The sequence below is a fragment of the Colias croceus genome, chromosome 10 (assembly GCF_905220415.1).
Source record: "Colias croceus chromosome 10, ilColCroc2.1".
Taxonomy (NCBI): domain Eukaryota; kingdom Metazoa; phylum Arthropoda; class Insecta; order Lepidoptera; family Pieridae; genus Colias; species Colias croceus.
This window is the reverse complement of record NC_059546.1, coordinates 7,916,548-7,935,076: the sequence shown is the minus strand read 5'-3', so window position 1 is coordinate 7,935,076 and position 18,529 is coordinate 7,916,548. Positions and strand designations below refer to the sequence as shown.

The window sequence follows — 18,529 nt, the reverse complement described above, 5'->3', positions numbered from 1 at the left end:
CGGTACTTGGCCTCAGAGTATAATGGGAAAATTATCACCACATGAACTGGGATGTAATTAGCCGAAAAGAATATGTTAGCCTTAATTGAAAGAAATAAATACTGTAATAGAAAGTTAAGAAAAATACAAGATATAGCACGTAAAAGCTTAAAAAATAATATAAACAACAGTTTTCATATATAAAAGCCAAACTGTGAAGAAACGCGCGTTGTATTTGTCTTCGTTTTTCATTTTTGTTTTCCAAAAGCCTTTCACGGTCTTTGTGTTCTTTATTCTACGTACGTAAGTAAATAGATGAAGCTCAATAAATAAAATCATATGTTTTTTTTCCTGAAATCGAATTAAAATGTGATCTATAATAGAATTCGAATTTGATGTCTATGTAGGCATCTTAATTGTGTAGATAAAGACGTAAGTACGTCATTATCTACATACTTTTTTTGACTTATGTTATCTTCATTAACTAATTAAGAAGCATTTTTATCAAAACATTACCTATCCATCCTATATTATAGCTCGCGAAACCAAATTCATTTATTACGCAGTGAATAGACAGTGAAATACAATCGCTACTTATTTATTACTCGACGGTTCTTATCCTAAGTAAACGGTTAAATTTCACCAAATTTCTTATAGGTGTCTCAAATTTCCTAGGCATTACGTAACTGGATAGTTGACGACCGGTTTATTGTTATGTGGATAATATTTAATACCGTGTGGTTTTCTGAGTGGCTTTTTATGAAAGCTGGTTTGAAAAGTTCATACGAATATAGGCACTCAAATTGCGATTTTAAGAAAGTACCCGATTATATTTTTCGAATGTCTGGGTAATTGGTATATTTGATGATATGCAGCAATAAGTCAATTTTTTTTCAAAACCTCTTGTCGGGTTTTTAAAATACTTTCGTTGTATTTTGCATAATACCAGATCTTTTCATTTAAATCAATAGTCAATGCCTATTCGCTGCGAAGTTTATTTTATCCAAATTCTAGCAGTTTTAGCATTGAGAATAAACAGTTAAATTAATAAAGTATATATTTTAAACGTTTGATGAATGGTTTTTCGAACGTTATTTATAAATAATAATAGTAGTATACCGACGATACGAAATCACATGATCTCATATTTTCTCATAATAATCAGCAACCGCTAAATAACTCCTACCTGAAATAGGCATGACGAAAGATTTTGAAATCCTCTTCCATAATGTGTGTATACGTTTACTATACAAGAAAAACCCTATATTTCGGTAATATACTTAAATTTAACGGAGATAAAAGCCATTTTTCAAAAAATATTTATTAACTGTGCCAAAACAGCTCGCAGGTGTCATGGCGTAGGCGTGACGTCACTCTTAAGTAAATACGTAATTATTTGTACGCATTGCGAAGAAAATTAAAGAAATATTTATTTAATATGTGTTATAGAAACGAATTTCAAAGTGAATAAGTGGTGTGCAGTATTGCAGTGTGAATCCACATAAAAATAATGCTCAAAAATGTGTTAGTAATTATTTCAAGCGAGAAAATAATAAGAAATGATTGTATAAAGTTGGCGCGGAGAACCCCGAAACCACGTATTCGTGAATTCGCAATTATATTTCTGTTCTGAGTCGATAAAGCATACGTGAAACAATAGAAAATAAATAAAAATGCGTATTCTCAACATATTCATAACAACAAAATACATCTGACATGAGTTGTTTACTTAAGCGTGACGTCACGCGTGTTTTAGTCAAAATGGCGAACTGCAGAATTTCAATGTTTTATTTTATTGATAATCTCATTAATCTTAATGTTTTTAAGATTTTTAAGTCACTATATTTAATTTACTTATTATACATTTTCCCTTAAAAACACTAATACGATCATTTATGGATACTGTCGTCATACCTATTGATCTACATCGGACCATATTTCATACACATTTCCTATTGTTTTCCAAGATGATATTTATGATAATAGGAAAGTGGGTATCGCGGTATTACATAACTGATAGACGCTTACCCAATTATCTTATCATAGTTATAACCTTTTACTTGGAACTTTTGGTCTTCATATATTTTCTGTATAACATTTTATCGTATTATTAATGTATATTTTGTAGATCTTTGTTTTATCACTATATATTTTATAAACAATTATTGTGTGTATTGATAACAAGCAAAGCACGTAAAACGTTGAAAACTTTTTGTTAAAATTATGTTACGCCTTACACCTTAGTCGACGAATATTCTAAATCTCGTCTCCAATTATACCGTTCATTTAATTGAAAATGTGTATTATCGCTGAAATAAGCTGATATTCCCAGTATAATTGACATCGAAATACACATTCAGCATCATACGAAAGTATAATCCCAAGGGATTTTACGATATACACCGATTATCTCGATTTCTGCTTTGTGCGTAGTTACCTTAGCGGAACAATTAGAGGGTTAGCTCGGATTGTAAGCTTATGGGAAATTATTAATAACGTTACGTTGAAACAAGAGACGCTTTTAATAATGATAACTGTATTCTTAATTGTAATAATGTTGATGTTTTTGTTATTTAGAGATTACGTTTACAAATTGTTTATTAGATTTTTATTATTATTTTACTTTAACCATGCGACGGTTGCTGAGTAACCAAGATATAATGCCAGATACAGAAGCAAAATATTTTTAATTCAATGTATTATTGACTTGAATATTCCCGGTAATCAAATGCAATGTACCAAATATACTCAAAATTCTTTTTTTTAAATTAAACACAAAACGATTCGCATTTTTAAGCTTATAAAAATTTTCCTATTTATCTCCCAGGACAATACGTCGATTAATTATTGTTCCTCTCAAGTTTTATTTATCGATTACCTAAGGAACACTGTCTGAAGACAGATTTAATAACAATTTCCTTCTAAGGGCAATGCCTAGTCTAATAAGTCAAATTTGTTTATTAGTGTCAAATACATATCATAAATCGTTATAGGTGAACCTACTAATAAATAAGGAATATTCGGTTCTGCGATCTATAAATTAGAACCATAAATTCTCCGACCTAGAATTAAATTATCTTGTTTGTGAATATAGTAATAGATCATTTTTGATATTAATATGATATAGCGAAATATAAACAAATTATTATAATCATTATCAACATCCATCAAGCTATTTATATTCCCACTGAGAGGGAACAGGCGTCGTTAGGCTTAAAGCTAAGCTATAGGCTAATCTATCATGCTGGCCAAATGCGGGTTGGTGGATGTCAAATGTCATAAAAGTTTTCGAAGGAATGTTCGTTGCAACGGAATATTTTTACTCTCCATCTAAAAATTGTGTTGAATTGAGATGATATTAATATTAGTTATTAAAATGTCAACAAGCCTGCTTAGTGTTAAATTCTTAGCGGAAGAAAGCTACGCAACTACATTATTTTATCTTTAAAATTACTTTATTATTTGTTTCATACAAAAATATATTCGATATTCAACATAAATCTGGATGAAATAAAATACCTTACAATTTAACTCAATAATATTATCTAGTTCCATTCACAAAAACCGCATGTTTGTACCACAATACACAGTTAATCTCTCACAAGATCGTATTTCGTGAATCTAACACATTATTATTTTAATTTGATTATAAAGTTAACACAACGAGTCGAGTGAAATGAGTTCGCTCCATTAATAGCACACATTGTCGAAAGTTAGTGAAAAGTCACGATTGCTCCCTGAGGCACGCCTGCTATCAGATGTTGAGATTCATACATGTAAACTTTTACACGTATTTACTGGTGTTCACTGGTGTCAGTGACTTTGAGATGGTCTTTGTTGGAATGTTTGTTGTAAAATGTCTAATATTGTTTTATCGTTATGTTCAAAAAAATTGTAGATTGTGTTTAAATGTTTATATTATAATTAAGGTACTTACTTATCATATAAATTATAAACTAAATAAATTTTACATCACAAGTTACTAAAGTTATAATATAATTTTACTAATTATAATTTTTATAAATTTCAACCTGTCGTTTTGAAGGGCTCATTCATAATTCTTAGTTTTTTTTTAACAATTTCGGTCTTGCAATGAATTCTAATGTCAACAATTATGTAAAGAAATGTTAATGATCTATCGAGCTTTAAAATTGCACCAGAAATGTTCCCTAAGTAGACATGCATAGTGCATACTGTTCATTATTGTTTGTCAATTATTTTGTCGTGATTATTAAATAACAATTTTTTTTCTAGCTGGTTACGTTTGCTGACAAGAGCTTGAATCACCTTCGCTTCGCTGCCGACTATGATTGCGGAGCGAACGCGAATTGCACGCTAAGAGGTAACTATTTCATTATTTCTTATTCTTTAATCATTAGAAATAGGATTGCATACTTTTAACATTAGACTGTTTTTAGCTCTTTCATATCAATAAAACTTTTAAACATAATACAGCCTGGAGAGGCTTTTCATGAATAAAATAAGAAAATATACATGTAACATCATAATTCATCACTCAAAGGCACTTCGTTTAATAACAATCCTAGACTGGAGAGCTCCATAAATTATGAACGCCAATAAAACCTGCTAATATTAATAGATCATTGTAAACTACGCGCTTTGGGCTCTATCTGCACAATGGTGAATTAATTACACGGTTTTATCTCACTTTTGATTTATGGCTTTATAAAAGTCGTAGTTTTTGCCTAAAGTTTTTTTGCAATGAAAACTCGGTTAACAGTTACATGTTTAAAAATAACATCATTAAATATTCCAGTGAAGTTAGGACAGATTCCATTTTGTCTTAAAAAAACAAGAAGTTAGGACAGACTTAAAAATATAGAAATTTTACCTGAAAATAAAATTTGTATTATGTTTCCTAAGACGTCCGTAGTCCATTATGAGAGTACATCGCCTTTTTCCCCGTGAAGTCGCTAGATGGTGCTAGTTTTAAGCCCGTCACGTGGTACCGCCGCCAGCGCCGCGAGTGGTGGGGACAAAACTCACCACAGTTCCGGCAAGCCACCAGAAATATCCTCATTGTTCGTCTCATAAATGATACGGTAGCACTGATGCAAAAATAACACCAGGAAGACCTTATCTGGACTACGGACGTCTTAGGAAACATAATACAAATTTTATTTTCAGGTAAAATTTCTATATTATGTGTTCCGTTTGACGTCCGTAGTCCATTATGAGAGAGTTGTTTGTTATCTCCTGGTGGCTTGATAAATAAAACGCAACAATGTGATAGAGTAATGCCCCAAAAAGGTTATAAATATCCTATAAACAAAGTATATACTTAATGTATAAAATCTTGACTTTGATAATTATTGAAAATTTGTCTCAATACCTTATATATGGTACATAATACATCCATAAATATACTACAAGTACCTATATCTTGTCAATATTTTAATCAGTATATGCCTTTCAACCTGAGTAGGCTGAAAAATCTCGATTGTGATTACTAATGACTTCTATTTTGATTAGCATTATATACACTACAACAATAATATAATAATAATTCCACCATGTGGCGGAAACACGGGGGTTCGAATCCCACCTTGTGATCGAATTTATTATATTCTTTAAAAAATTTGTATGTAAATACTAAATAATAATGTTTATAAACATCTCTCTAGTTTACTTTTGCAAGAATGTCATTAACTAGATATTTTTCCAAATAGATTGATGATGCTACTATAACTATGTAACATCACCCAGATTTCGACCTCGACTCGAAAACAGCTCGCTTTACCCTGCCACCTATGATAGCCGCTGTAGCTGGTCTCACCGGATGCTGTGTAGTAATAAACAAATTAGTCAGAGAACCTCTTATGGATTGGAAATGCAAAGAAACGTTCTTATGTGCCTTGAAACTGGATTTATATTTACATAATAATTGCTAGTATGCGGAAGAATATGTTTTGGAGCCCAATGCGGAATGCGAGGTTAAAACGCGTCTTCACTATCGACTCATTGTTTTGAATTGTAATGTAAACAGGAATAAATAGAGAACACGTCCAAAAGCTAATAACAGGAATCACATAGCTGCGCGTTAATAAATGCAAACAATTTTTTGTTTATTTTATTAATCACATAGATAAATAATTATTATGCTGATTTATTTTAAAATTATTTCGATAAGAGTTCTTGAATAATCTTCCTTGCCTTCCGGATTTGTAATTTTGAAAGATTTGTTCTAGCTAAGGAAATACCCTGAGGTAATGTTTGCTTAAATGATCAGATGAAATTTTAATATAATTTTATTTTAATACAAACTGACTGATTTTATGTATAAGAATAGTGTACTAAACCGTCAGTTATACATAATTTAGCTAAGCATTTAGCATCCTTTTATAGCCTGGTCAGTAGTTACCAGCAGTCTATGTATGTTTCTATTTTTTTAAGCTGTCCATCAAGGTGTACGACAGATCGATCTATCCAAAATGAGCCAGACTTTCAGCTGTAGGTTCTGTATATGAGTTGGTGCTGAACCTGTGCGTGTTTGTCAGTGAACGATTGAGAAGACTTATCCTGATAGTAGCACGGCTCTTGAGGTCTGGATGCAAAGACTGGTTCTTCCACTTGGGTAGTATTATAATGAACTCGAGGCAATAGAGCCGGTTGTTTAAGTTTAAGTCTGTCTTACTTGAGATGACGTAAGCTGTTTGAGCTGTGATTAAAATTTATTTGTAGAATTCCCCTCTGAATGGAAATGTTTGTGTCGACTGTTCGAGCACGTTGCATTAGGAGCCGGCGCGATTGCGCGAGGATTCGGCTTCCTAGCTGTACAGCTTGTGAAGTGTTCAAACGTTCAAACTAATAACTCTTGTCAAAGAGATCTCGTTCTGCCTTTGAATGAAATTTTTTCTTACTACCTCGACTGTCAAGGTTAGGAAAGCTATTACTGCAAACATTTCAATTTCCATACCAACTTTTTTGACACTGGGTCCAAGGTCCTTTCATTCAATGCTTTGACTTTCCTGTGAATTGGATACGGCTGGTAGATATACTTGTTTTTACACTTACTTGCTTTTAAAAGATGTTTTTGAACTAGATCTTTAACAAGTGCGGCAGTTCATTCTTCCCCGGAGGGAGACAAAGGTTTCAAAGTTGATTAGCCCTAAGAGGCGTTCCTGTAGCGCTGTGGCGTGTGTCAGTACATCCTTCCCCGGAGGATGATAAAATTTGCAACGATGACAAATCTTGATAGGCGTTCCTGTGGCGCTACAACGTGCGTAAGTGCATCCTACCCCGGAGGGTGATGAAGGTTTCAAAATGAAAAGCCTGAGAGGCGGTCCTGTACCGCTGCAGCGTGCGCCACTGCATCCATCCCCGGAGGGTAATGGAGGTTGCAAAAATAATAAGCCCGTGGGGCGTTCGTGTAGCGCTGCGGCGTGCTCCAGTGCATCCTTACCCGGAGGGTGATAGAGGTTGCAAAAGTGCTAAGCCTGTGAGGCAATTCTGTAGCGCTGCAGCGTGCGCCAGTGCATCCTTCCCCGGAGGGTGATGAAGGTTGCAAAGGTAATAAGCCCCGAGAGGCGTTCCCTTGGCGCTATAGCATGCGGCAGTGCATCCTTCCCCGGAGGGTGATGAAGGTTGCAAAGTTGAGAAACCCTAAGAGGTGGTGTGCCTGCTTGAGGGACCAACTGCCTGCTATTAAGCCTGATTTTTAGGCACTGACACTTTCAATTTACCATTTCCATCGCCTATTTCCAACTTGCTTCCGTGCTCCAAACCATTCGTAGAAAATCTTAAACGCTCGGGTGTCAGAATAGATTCTATCGGATTGATATTCCAAAGTAGGTTAGAGACGAACTTTATTTCGAATTGAGTTGAATTGCAATTCCAAAGTCTCTGCAAGCCAATCAATTGGCGATTTGTGCTGAACAATGAAACAATATAACATAATATGTAAATTTTTTACATTTCTTGCAAAATAAATAATTTCATTTCATTTCAATGTGGTATACATGCTGTTCTGGTGAATACAAATCATTGCCCACGTAGATCACCAAGTAAAGGCCACAGTCCCTTGGTTCTTGAGCAGTCCAGTTTGTGACTGTCGCAAACATTCTATGAGCTGACGCTAGCCCGAAGGGCTGATACGTTATCTTAAGTAATCGACCTTCGTTAATGATGTATATTTTATAATATCGATATGGTATTCAATAGTGATACAAGGATATAGGAGGCGTCGATACGTACGGGTAGTCGATAGCCTCGCAAATACAAAAATTATAATTTTAAGTAGAGTATGTCATGTCACAGTTAACAGTGGGTGTGAAATTGAAAATTACTCTGTATTTGCAGAACTTGCTTTTCTTAATTATAAAAAGGGGTGATAGAGTCATGGTGTTCGATTGACGAACCCCTGATGTTCAATAGTGGCTTGAATCTCCAAAGACATAAAATATAATGTCCGAGTTAAAGAATAAATAAATATTATTACCTCTAAGTGAAAACTATGGCTGGTTTTCGAATTACCTGGTATTCGAGGGTGATGAGATTAATTTGAGCTTTGTTTGTTGAAAATCTCTCCCCCCCCCCCTTTTTATTCTTTTGGTGTTTCCCCTGATTCTAACTTTTGTATTGATGAAATGATTTGAAACGACTTAAAAAGTCGATCTTAGCGGTTATTGAATGTACTGGTAAAAACTGATTGTGACGAGTTTTAAACCAACTTATCAAATCCGCCTATCTGCATACGCAGCGTATGCCATGCCCGGCGTATGCCATGATTAGTAAGTTAAAAAATACATTCCACAGCGGGAGGAATTTTATATGAATTTAAACTTATCAATAATCTCCTTCAAAGCATCTCTATTAATTCTTAAGTTTATTTGTATAGAGAATAGATATCGCATTTAAATTTAGCAGTAATTAGGCACAGAGTCGCGGACTAATTTAATACGTCAGGCAAAAATTATTATTAATATATTTGTAAGAAATTGATAATAATAATTTACCTATTTCTATTGTGCTTACAAGATATAGGCAACTACATTCTACTTGATTCGACTCGTATCGGATGGATTTTCTAATCTAACGATATTAAGAAATCGTTTTTTTTTTTTATATATTTACCCTCAATTCGGAAAAGGAAGGCACAATTCACATACATTTATAATGTCCGCGTAGCGAATACGATTCAAGGAGGAATAAAATCAAAAGATCGAAACACGTTTCGGATCTGCTTTCGGCAATTAATACTATCTTAAAACCGATATTTGTGAAAATGGATTATCTAACGTGTAACATCCAGTAATAACCATTCACGTTGAAAGATTTGTATTGAAATCATCGTAAATCACGTATAATGTCTTAATAACATGACTCACCGTGTTGAGACAATATCTCAAACCTGCACACGAGCGGCTGAGCGCGCGCTGGCGGCGCCATACACGCTGCGGCGGTTCCTCGTCGTCGCTGGACCCCGAACAAGTAGAAACTTTTTATAAAACTATTTAAAAATAAAAAACTGAACTTTCTACTTCAATCTCGAAAGTTCGTTTAAAATTGTTACTTAAATTTATTTAAATTTAAATTATGAATATATGTATTTTAAAATACAGTATTTTAAAATAACATATAATCTAACGACTTGCGTACGGTTTGAAAAACGACGCAACAATGAGGATATTTCTGGTGGCTTGCCGGAACTGTGGTGAGTTTTGTCCCCACCACTCGCGGCGCTGGCGGCGGTACCACGTGACGGGCTTAAAACTAGCACCATCTAGCGACTTCACGGGGAAAAAGGCGATGTACTCTCATAATGGACTACGGACGTCAAACGGAACACATAATAACAATTTGCCAAAATTTTGCAGCAATTTAAATTCAAATAAAGACCTTTTAGCGTAACGAAAAACAAGAAACTAAAAACTATTCATGTTTCGGGAAACGAGGAAAGTAAAACATCCATTGTAGTGGAATCTAAATAATTTCTGGGTCAACGAATTCATTCTTGAAACAAATCGTGTAATTACAAGCGTTTGTCGATTCGCCGAGAAAAAAGTAAAATTAAGAAAAACAGCGGCAAGACAAATGAAAATGGAATTTTTGTATCTGAGCTGAATATTTTTGAAGTCATTACGAATATCTAAAAGTGGGGAAAAAACTTTTGTGTGCTTTATTAACTTCGGTCTGATGGCGAATGTTAATTATTCAACTTGAGTTTGCGTTTTAAATTTTTCCGAATAATTACGGTGAAGTTTAGGGCTTTCAATTAATAGTTAATTACGATTTGAAAGTTATTAATTGGTGTATCCAAATAATGGTTTGGAATTTTAAAACTATTTTTTGATATTTTTTATGAAGAGCTTTATCCATTGAGTTTGTAAACAATAATATAGATAATATTTTAAAAGTACGAATGTATTGAAATCGAGTTGAATACTAACAAATCAGTGTCGATAGCTGTTAATGTATTTTTTTTAGTAATACTAAAATATACTCTTGTAAAATAGATCTATTAAAAGATTATCCTTTTCCAGAACTACAAAACAGCATAGCAAGGGAACAAGATGAAGAAAAAATCAAACAGATGAAATCATCATGGGAGAAGAAACTACCAGATATTAACTATTACTTCGAGAACGTTCTGCCGTTACTCAGAAATGCTACTAAGGAAAATCGTGAGTATAAAAAACTAGATAAATTCTGATTACACGCACCATACAAAGGAGAATGCCCATGAAAGTATGGACCACAGTATAGTGTTGCGTCAATGCCAGAGTGGTTTTGAAGGGTTCTTCGATATTCAACAGATTTTTACCAATTGATTTTTTTGTGATAAAAACAGGGGTTTTCAAGATATTGAGAAAAATGTGAATTAACCTCAAAACTTAAATAAACCCCATTTAGTTAGGTTTATGTTTGATTTAGGTAGTATTTTATCGTCTGAAGGTTATTTTTCGTTTAACATATTCGGGACGGATTTCAAGAAAACCTAAATATATATTTAAAAAATGTCAATAGAGTTTTTATTCGGTTTACATATTGTTGTTGTTGTTTGAATCATTTTTTCACTACATATTCGAAGAAAGAAACAAATAAGAAATAACTGGTTACCTACCAAGCTATGTCATAATAATATTTTTTTTATATATATTTAATATTTATATTATTTTACTTCACTATCTATGTTAAAACAACCTACAGTGTATAAACAATACCTTACAGAGTGATTTTATGTTAATTGATTTTTTTGTAATTCAATGAAAACAATAATCGATATTAATACATTTAGCTATTTACCATAGTAAAATTGTCATAATAGTTGCTCGGTTACCGTGGTAACCGGCAATGGATACTAAATCTATGGTAACGGATCTAAACAATTACATGTCTTATTAGATTTTACAAAACATTCCCTGATCAAAATATAATATTTTCCGATAGTAAGAAGGCCTATAAATTGCCGAGATTTTTTTTAATAGTATTGTTATCTTGATGCATGAGAAAAACCTGTACCAAAAATGTAAACGGTAATGGACACTAAATCTATAATATCGGATCTAAACAATTATATGTCTTATTAAATTTTACAAAACATTCCCTGTTCAAAATATATTTTCCGATGGTAAGAAGTCCTCTAAATTGCCGAGATTTTTTTTAATAGTATTGTTGTCTTGATGCATGAGAAAAACCAGTACCAAAAATGGGCATTCTCCTTTCTTAACGTACATTAAAATTTACAAAATAAGCTCTTAACGAGTATTCAATTTTGTTCCGATCTAATTACCATCCCTAGATCCCGAAAAGATGGAAACTCATGTTATAAAGTATTCAACGTTTAATTTAGATACTTTGTAGTACTTGAAAACTTTGTACGTCGGCATAAGAATAACAAAAGTTCTGTGTATCAAATTGAATATTTCAGTAACAATATCATCATCAATCCTATACTCTAAATACAACATTGACTACATTATCGTAAGCCAAAACTTACGGCACATTATTTACCAACACCTTTCAGTATACAACACGGTCGAAGAGTACTGGGACTCGCTCGTGGAATACGAAGGGGCCATGTTGAAAGCGCGCGAAATTTGGGATCACGTGAAGCCTTTATACGTCAAGCTACATAAGTACGTGGCCCTCAGGCTGAAGGGAGCGGACACGGTGGGAAAACCTCTGCCCGTGTATGCTCTGAGTAAGTTATGATTTCGTAATTATGTTAGGTCTTATTAGGATGGATTGTGGTTTGATAGCAATTTCTAGTATGTAATTTCTAATTGTGTAGTAAATTTCTATTTATTTAAAAGCAACTTAAAATAAGAATAAACATAGATTGTTCATTTTTTTTTTTCATAATAAATAATGCTCTTTACAAGATATGGTAAACTACATCTTCGTTACTGGACTTGTGATTACTTAATAAAAAAGTACTATACTTTGTTAATAATAATACTTACATGTTTATGAAAATTTGACTCATTATTTTCATTGCGTTTTTTATTACTTCAGTGTATATAAAATCTTGGGTGTTTTAACAAAATTTTCGTATAGTACAATTTACAAATTTTATCCGCTCGATCCTGTTATTTTTGTTACTTCAAAAAATAGGTAAGAAAATCGATGCTGACTAAACAAGAATCAGTTTATTTGGTCAGGTTCAGTCCTTAATTTGCTTATTACGTGACTGGATTATAAAGAACTTTACTTTTTCCTAAACTTTGGTTCTTATGAGAAATCATTCCAGTAAGGTACCTATTGTTTTTTTTTTAACATAGCAATATATCAATAAATATTTATTTAATGAAACAACATCTTCTTTTGTTAAGGATCAAACAGTGACTTTACCAAGAAGATAAATAGATACCTATTGTTAAAAAGATTAGATGTATTTCGGACTACCCGAAGGTTACGCCTTAATGTCAATACGAAGACCTATGTAAATAATATTATCTTGTTCACTGATCAGATTGTATCGCTTTTACACTTGATTTATATCGAACTTTCTCGAACATGGATATCTTTTAAGAAACGTTCTTTTGATGTATGTTTCATTTTATACTTTAAAATGAAAAGCTAAGTCATGAAAAACACCAAATAAATAAAGGATATTACACCCTAAATCTCCAATATACATAAAACTTTAAACTACCACGTCCAGACAAAATATTTGCTAAAGAATCCCTCTTACATAAATTTCAGTATTTTACAGCTATAAAAATTCCCTCCGGTACAATATTCCAATCCTACTTTTCTTATATGCCAATAAAATCTATCGAAATACGGTTATGTGATTACGTTCACAGCGGCACTAAATAACGATCATTTTGAAATCTTTTCCAGAATCTCTAACGGGGGACGATTGGTCCAATTTAATTGAGAGTCTTTTGCCCAAACACTCGGATATATATCAAAAAGTTTATGCAAATTTACATTTAATGGTAAGTAGGTACATGATTTATGTTGTGGTGGGATGGTTGTTTAACTTGAAAGTTTGTAGTCTCAATTACAAACGGTTGAAGTGATTAGGACATTACCTAAACTTTGGATTAGCGTTTTCATGCTGAGTCTGAATTATTAGTAAATATTTTGTTGTTACATTCGTTAAGGAGATTTGTATTAGTTTTCTGAATTTAATTTAGGAATGTTAATGTTCGATAATAATTGTACTTATCATTTCAAAATGTTATTTCATGCCTCTCATGTTTCCATAGAAGTTAGTTAAGTTAAACAAATGTCCTAGATTCGATTTACGCCGAAGCCAAAAAAATATAGCGACTAAAAATTTAATGCACGCTATTTTCTTTAAGGATATGGGTGGACTGAACGCTTTTAAAGAAGCCGAGAAGTTAATAAAACATCTGAACTTTGGTGAGATTCCATCAGAGATTCTAACAGAATCAGATTATAATGGCTCCTGTCCAACATCGATAGTAGACTGGTGTCAGCCGAACAAAATGAAATACGTCACTTGCAAAGATGTCAGCATACCCAATTATATGGAAGCCCACGAAGTTGCCATGAAGATTAAATACAAGCTAATTGCGGCTACACACAGCAATAATACATATATATTAAGAGAGGCTCCAAGATATTCAGGTATGTACTTGCTTCGTTAATGACAGTCTCTCTTGGGAGTCGTAATAACGTCTGAGAAAACTATCGTAAAGTAAAGTAAAGGAGAATGTACTATGGTTTCTGAGAATAGTCTTCATTTTTCTTAATGCATCTTTATTTTGACGATACAATATTTCGTAAAAATTGGATATTTCTAGCGGGATTTTTACCATGAACTCTGAAATGTATCATTAAAATGTGTTGTGTTTCAAGCATGTTAAATTGGAATACAATTTCTGTGAATCTTTCTGTATTTAACATTTACATCACAAAACACGAATTAATTGTGTCTTTTGCATTACGACAAGCTAAAGGTGAAATTTAATTTATCTTTTATACTGATATTATTTCACATATCGATGATTCTTCATTTTTACTAATAGTAAATATTAAAATGTTTGTTACAGCTATATACGAGGCTATACCTGGATTCGTGTCATTATTGTCAATGAATCCACACACTCTGGATCGAGCAGGATTATACTCCTTGGATCGTTTTAATTACAATCCAAATTATCATCGATTAGTTCTACAGCTTATTATAGCCCTACGTGATCTGCCTAAGTATGTTTATCATTTTATTACTGATAAATAATCGTTGCTTATAAGAAAACATGTTGCTATGTGTTTACCTAAAGCCGGCTACTCACCTGTCGCAGGGGCAATATTGGAACAATCACGGGTGCACGGCGGTTGGAGCAATTTCAACTGTTCTCTAAATTGCCCCTGCCTGCCAATACACTCATCAGAATTAAGAAGCCAATTAAGGGTACAATTTCAATATTGCCCCTGCTGCAGATACGTGAGTAGCCGGCTTTACAAATTGATATTTTCTTGCCCAAAAAGATACATGTTGATTTTTTTTTCTTACAAGTATAATATTTCGTCTAACTGATAATAATTAAAACACCGCAACAATGTCAAATCTTACCTTTTTGAATTAAATGTGAATATTTTTCAGATTAAATTTCTATATTGCTGCGGATGAATGGCGCTTACAATTACTTATGGGTAAAATACCTTTCGCAAAAATTGGCGACAGCTGGAGCGAATTCCGCAAAAATTTCTCTTTAATTGAGTCATCGAATATCGATGTTCTTGGAGATCCTTACGTAGTGTCTAATAAACCTTATATTGGGTAAGTTATAGATACAAATTAAAATCACTTATTTTTAGCGTTTTATATGAAATAAGTTTACAGCCATAAGACCGCCAATTGTTTGCAATATCTTTAGTTTTTATAGTTACTTCTTTAGTTTTTATAGTACCTGTATACAGTGAAGAATAAATAAATAAGCTTATGACTATCATATCGTTACAGCTCCGTTTCAAACTAAACTACCTAGCGTAAAATTAATCGTATCGACTGATGGTTTATTGAATAAGGAAACCTCAACTGCCACTCACTGAAAATAATAATTAATGAAAATAAAAATTCATTTAAAATTGGTAAACTCATCCTGAACGAATTTGTTCGGATATCGAGATTTTTTATTTATGAAAATGTGTCTGAAGTATGTTCATGAACTACATATTAAGTTATAATACTTTTGTTTCAGTAAATTCATGGGACTAATATTAAAATATCAAGTTTATCAGTCTTTTGCTGAAGAACTAATGTCAGATGATGGAGACTTAGTTACACATGTGGCAGACAATAATCAACGTTTAATGTAAGTATACAGATGATCAAATGCTTCTAGAAAATCGTTTCTAGTAAATCTTATTCCATACTAATATTCTGTACGTTAATATGAATTTTCCTTTCAGAGATGCAATGATGCAAGGCTATGGCTTCACTTGGACTGAAATGGTGAGCGACGTCTTAGCGAAACGGGAAAACGGATTAGAATACACAGGCCTCACTGATTACTTCAGGCTCTTAGATGAATACCTGGATAATCAGTTAGATCCTACTAGCGAAAATACTTTCGAAGATTACATCGATCCTCCGAGTGAAGAACCCGTAGAAAACGAAATACCTGAAGAAAAAGAGTCCCCCGTAGATTATGAAGATAAATATGACCAAGAAACTCCCAAAACGCACGAGGATATCAATGAGAATATTATTGAAACAGACGAAGAACCGCACGCAAAATTCGGTCTTGAAACATCAACTGTTGGTGTACTTGAGATCAAAAATCCCGTGGCAGCATCGGACCAAAATGATAGTGATAGTCCTAAAGAAGCGTCGTACAATGTGTACTGGTGGATAGGAATCGCAGTAGCGATACTTGTGGTAGTGGTTCTAGTGGCGATAATAGCGAGAAAACGCCACAACCACAGGAAACAATTAGAAAGGCAAAGGAGACAGAACACGCGCGCCTGATTTGAGGAATATCGGTTCTAGGATCAGAGCCGATACTCAATGAACAAGACACTAGTGAAATTGTGCCAAGTTGGTCACTGTGTGAGTACAAATATGTGGTTCAAGTGTTTTATTTAATTTAACGTTTCTTATGTTTTGTGTTCGTGTTTCTCTCTGGTGCTCTTATTGTAATAATTCCATTTCATCGCATTTAACTCTTGTGTTTTTATGAGTTGTGTCATAAAATCTTCATATACATTTAATCAACTGTATAAATAGTTAGTAAAGATGGAATAAATATTTTTGTACATATCACAATTTGGGAAGTAAATGATTGTTACCAAGTGTTAAATAATAGGTGTATATTTATATTTAGATGTAATTTCGCTGTGCCTTAAGCGTTTCAATTTCTTATAAGTAATATTAATAATGATAGATGGTGATCTTTGTAATAAATACGAGGTAAATTTTATAAATCTTTACTCTGCTGTAAAAAGACCAAGTTCCGATGCGTTTATGTTTTAATATTCTATATTATTATTATTTGTTTTAACATTTTTTAATTAAATGATTCTTCGAGTTTTTAATAACCAAGTGTTATAATTAATTCGATTGTATTTAAAATTATTTAACTAGATATTTATATTGTCAAGGCATGAAATACCAAATTATGTGAATTGGAAGGAAAATAAATGTTTAAAACATACACTTGTTGTTTTTCTTTTAACAAATAAACACAAAATGTACAGATAACAGAATTATCCATACATTTACACTAATGTAAACGATAATCGAGCGTAAATTTAATACACCGATGTAAAATATAAAGCGCTTTGATAATGAGCGACACATTTACCCGATTCATTCATAAATTAATTTGACTTCAATCACTATTAAATTTAGAAAGGATTACCCACATTGGCAAATCGATGTCCAGTTTACAAATATTCGTAAATAATTATTATTAACTAGCTGTTCCCCGCGGTTTCACCCGCATTGCTCCGCTTCTGTTGGTCTTAGCGTGATGATATTATAGCCTATAGCCTTCCTCATTAAATGGTCTATCTAACACCGAAATAATTTTTCAAATCGGATCAGTTGTTCCCGAGATTAGCGCGTTCAAACAAACAAACTCTTCAGCTTTATAATATTAGTATAGATAATGACTGATAATGAATTTAAATTTTCTTAGTCCCGAGTAAATAATATAATAAATATTGCTAGTTAGTTTGGGTCAACATTTTCAATTCTCACAGGCTCTATTATCTAAAGTACTTGAAGATTAGCCAAGTGGTCAGATTTTATAGTACACTGGTGCCTATGCGCAACAACCCTTTATTCCACTCCTGAAATACCTTCAAATATCGTAAGTTTACAAACTAGTAGACAACAACCGCCTCGTTATATTACTTTGCTGTACAAACTGGCCTAGGGATATAAAATAAAAAACTTTGAACCGAAGCTTATGGTAATAAAACGCATGCAATAAAGGGCTTTTTACGGGATGAATAACTCATTCATAATAATTACTCTATTGAAAGCTATTAAAACTATAAAAGAATTCCAAGAGCATTATTTATAACTAGGAACCCACATCTGATATAAACTAATTCATCCCTTCATTATCCAGGGCTGTTTGTACACGTATAACTTATTTACCCTCATTGAATATTAGTAGGTTTTTGCCCTTATCATTAGAGTAAGGGTTGGCATATGATTTAGGACTTTGATCTTTGTTTTTATAGCGATGTTGAACGAAGAAATTATTGTTTGGAAAATCAATTTATTGGTCCAACCTAAAGGTTATTTCTTGTATACACATAATATTATGTTAGACTGCAGAACTGGTGGTATATTTGCAAAAAGGATTCGTTAAAGATTGTTTACATAAATGTGTCTTAGCTGTAATCTCTATAGATAAAAATGAATCCCTATAATTCCCTTGGTCGTGGCATCACGCATGAACGGCAGGACCGATTTCAATACTTCTTTTTTATAACATTCCTTGAACTACGAGGATGAATCTTATGGATAAAAAACATTAACACGTACCACGGACAAAGCCCGGTTGGACCGCTATTGGCTTATAAAATACTTCGTCCATATTATACAAGAATATGTAAGTTGACACCATTTATAACTCCAGAACTGCCTCATAAA

At 32.9% G+C, this 18,529-nt stretch overlaps 1 protein-coding gene across 3 annotated transcripts in view; it reads left to right on the top strand.

Moving 5' to 3' along the window:
* The window catches only part of LOC123695159 (inactive angiotensin-converting enzyme-related protein-like), a 151,920-nt gene extending 134,845 nt beyond the window's left edge, over positions 1-17,075 (top strand). For all 3 annotated transcript variants that reach the window (XM_045640906.1, XM_045640905.1, XM_045640907.1), the window contains 9 exons: positions 4,234-4,321; positions 10,482-10,622; positions 11,966-12,142; positions 13,288-13,385; positions 13,755-14,043; positions 14,469-14,625; positions 15,023-15,199; positions 15,621-15,734; positions 15,832-17,075. In XM_045640906.1, coding sequence (XP_045496862.1) covers positions 4,234-4,321; positions 10,482-10,622; positions 11,966-12,142; positions 13,288-13,385; positions 13,755-14,043; positions 14,469-14,625; positions 15,023-15,199; positions 15,621-15,734; positions 15,832-16,390 — 1,800 coding nt within the window. In that variant the 3' untranslated portion in view covers positions 16,391-17,075. The remainder of the gene's footprint in view (positions 1-4,233; positions 4,322-10,481; positions 10,623-11,965; positions 12,143-13,287; positions 13,386-13,754; positions 14,044-14,468; positions 14,626-15,022; positions 15,200-15,620; positions 15,735-15,831) is intronic.
* Positions 17,076-18,529: the final 1,454 nt, after the last annotated feature.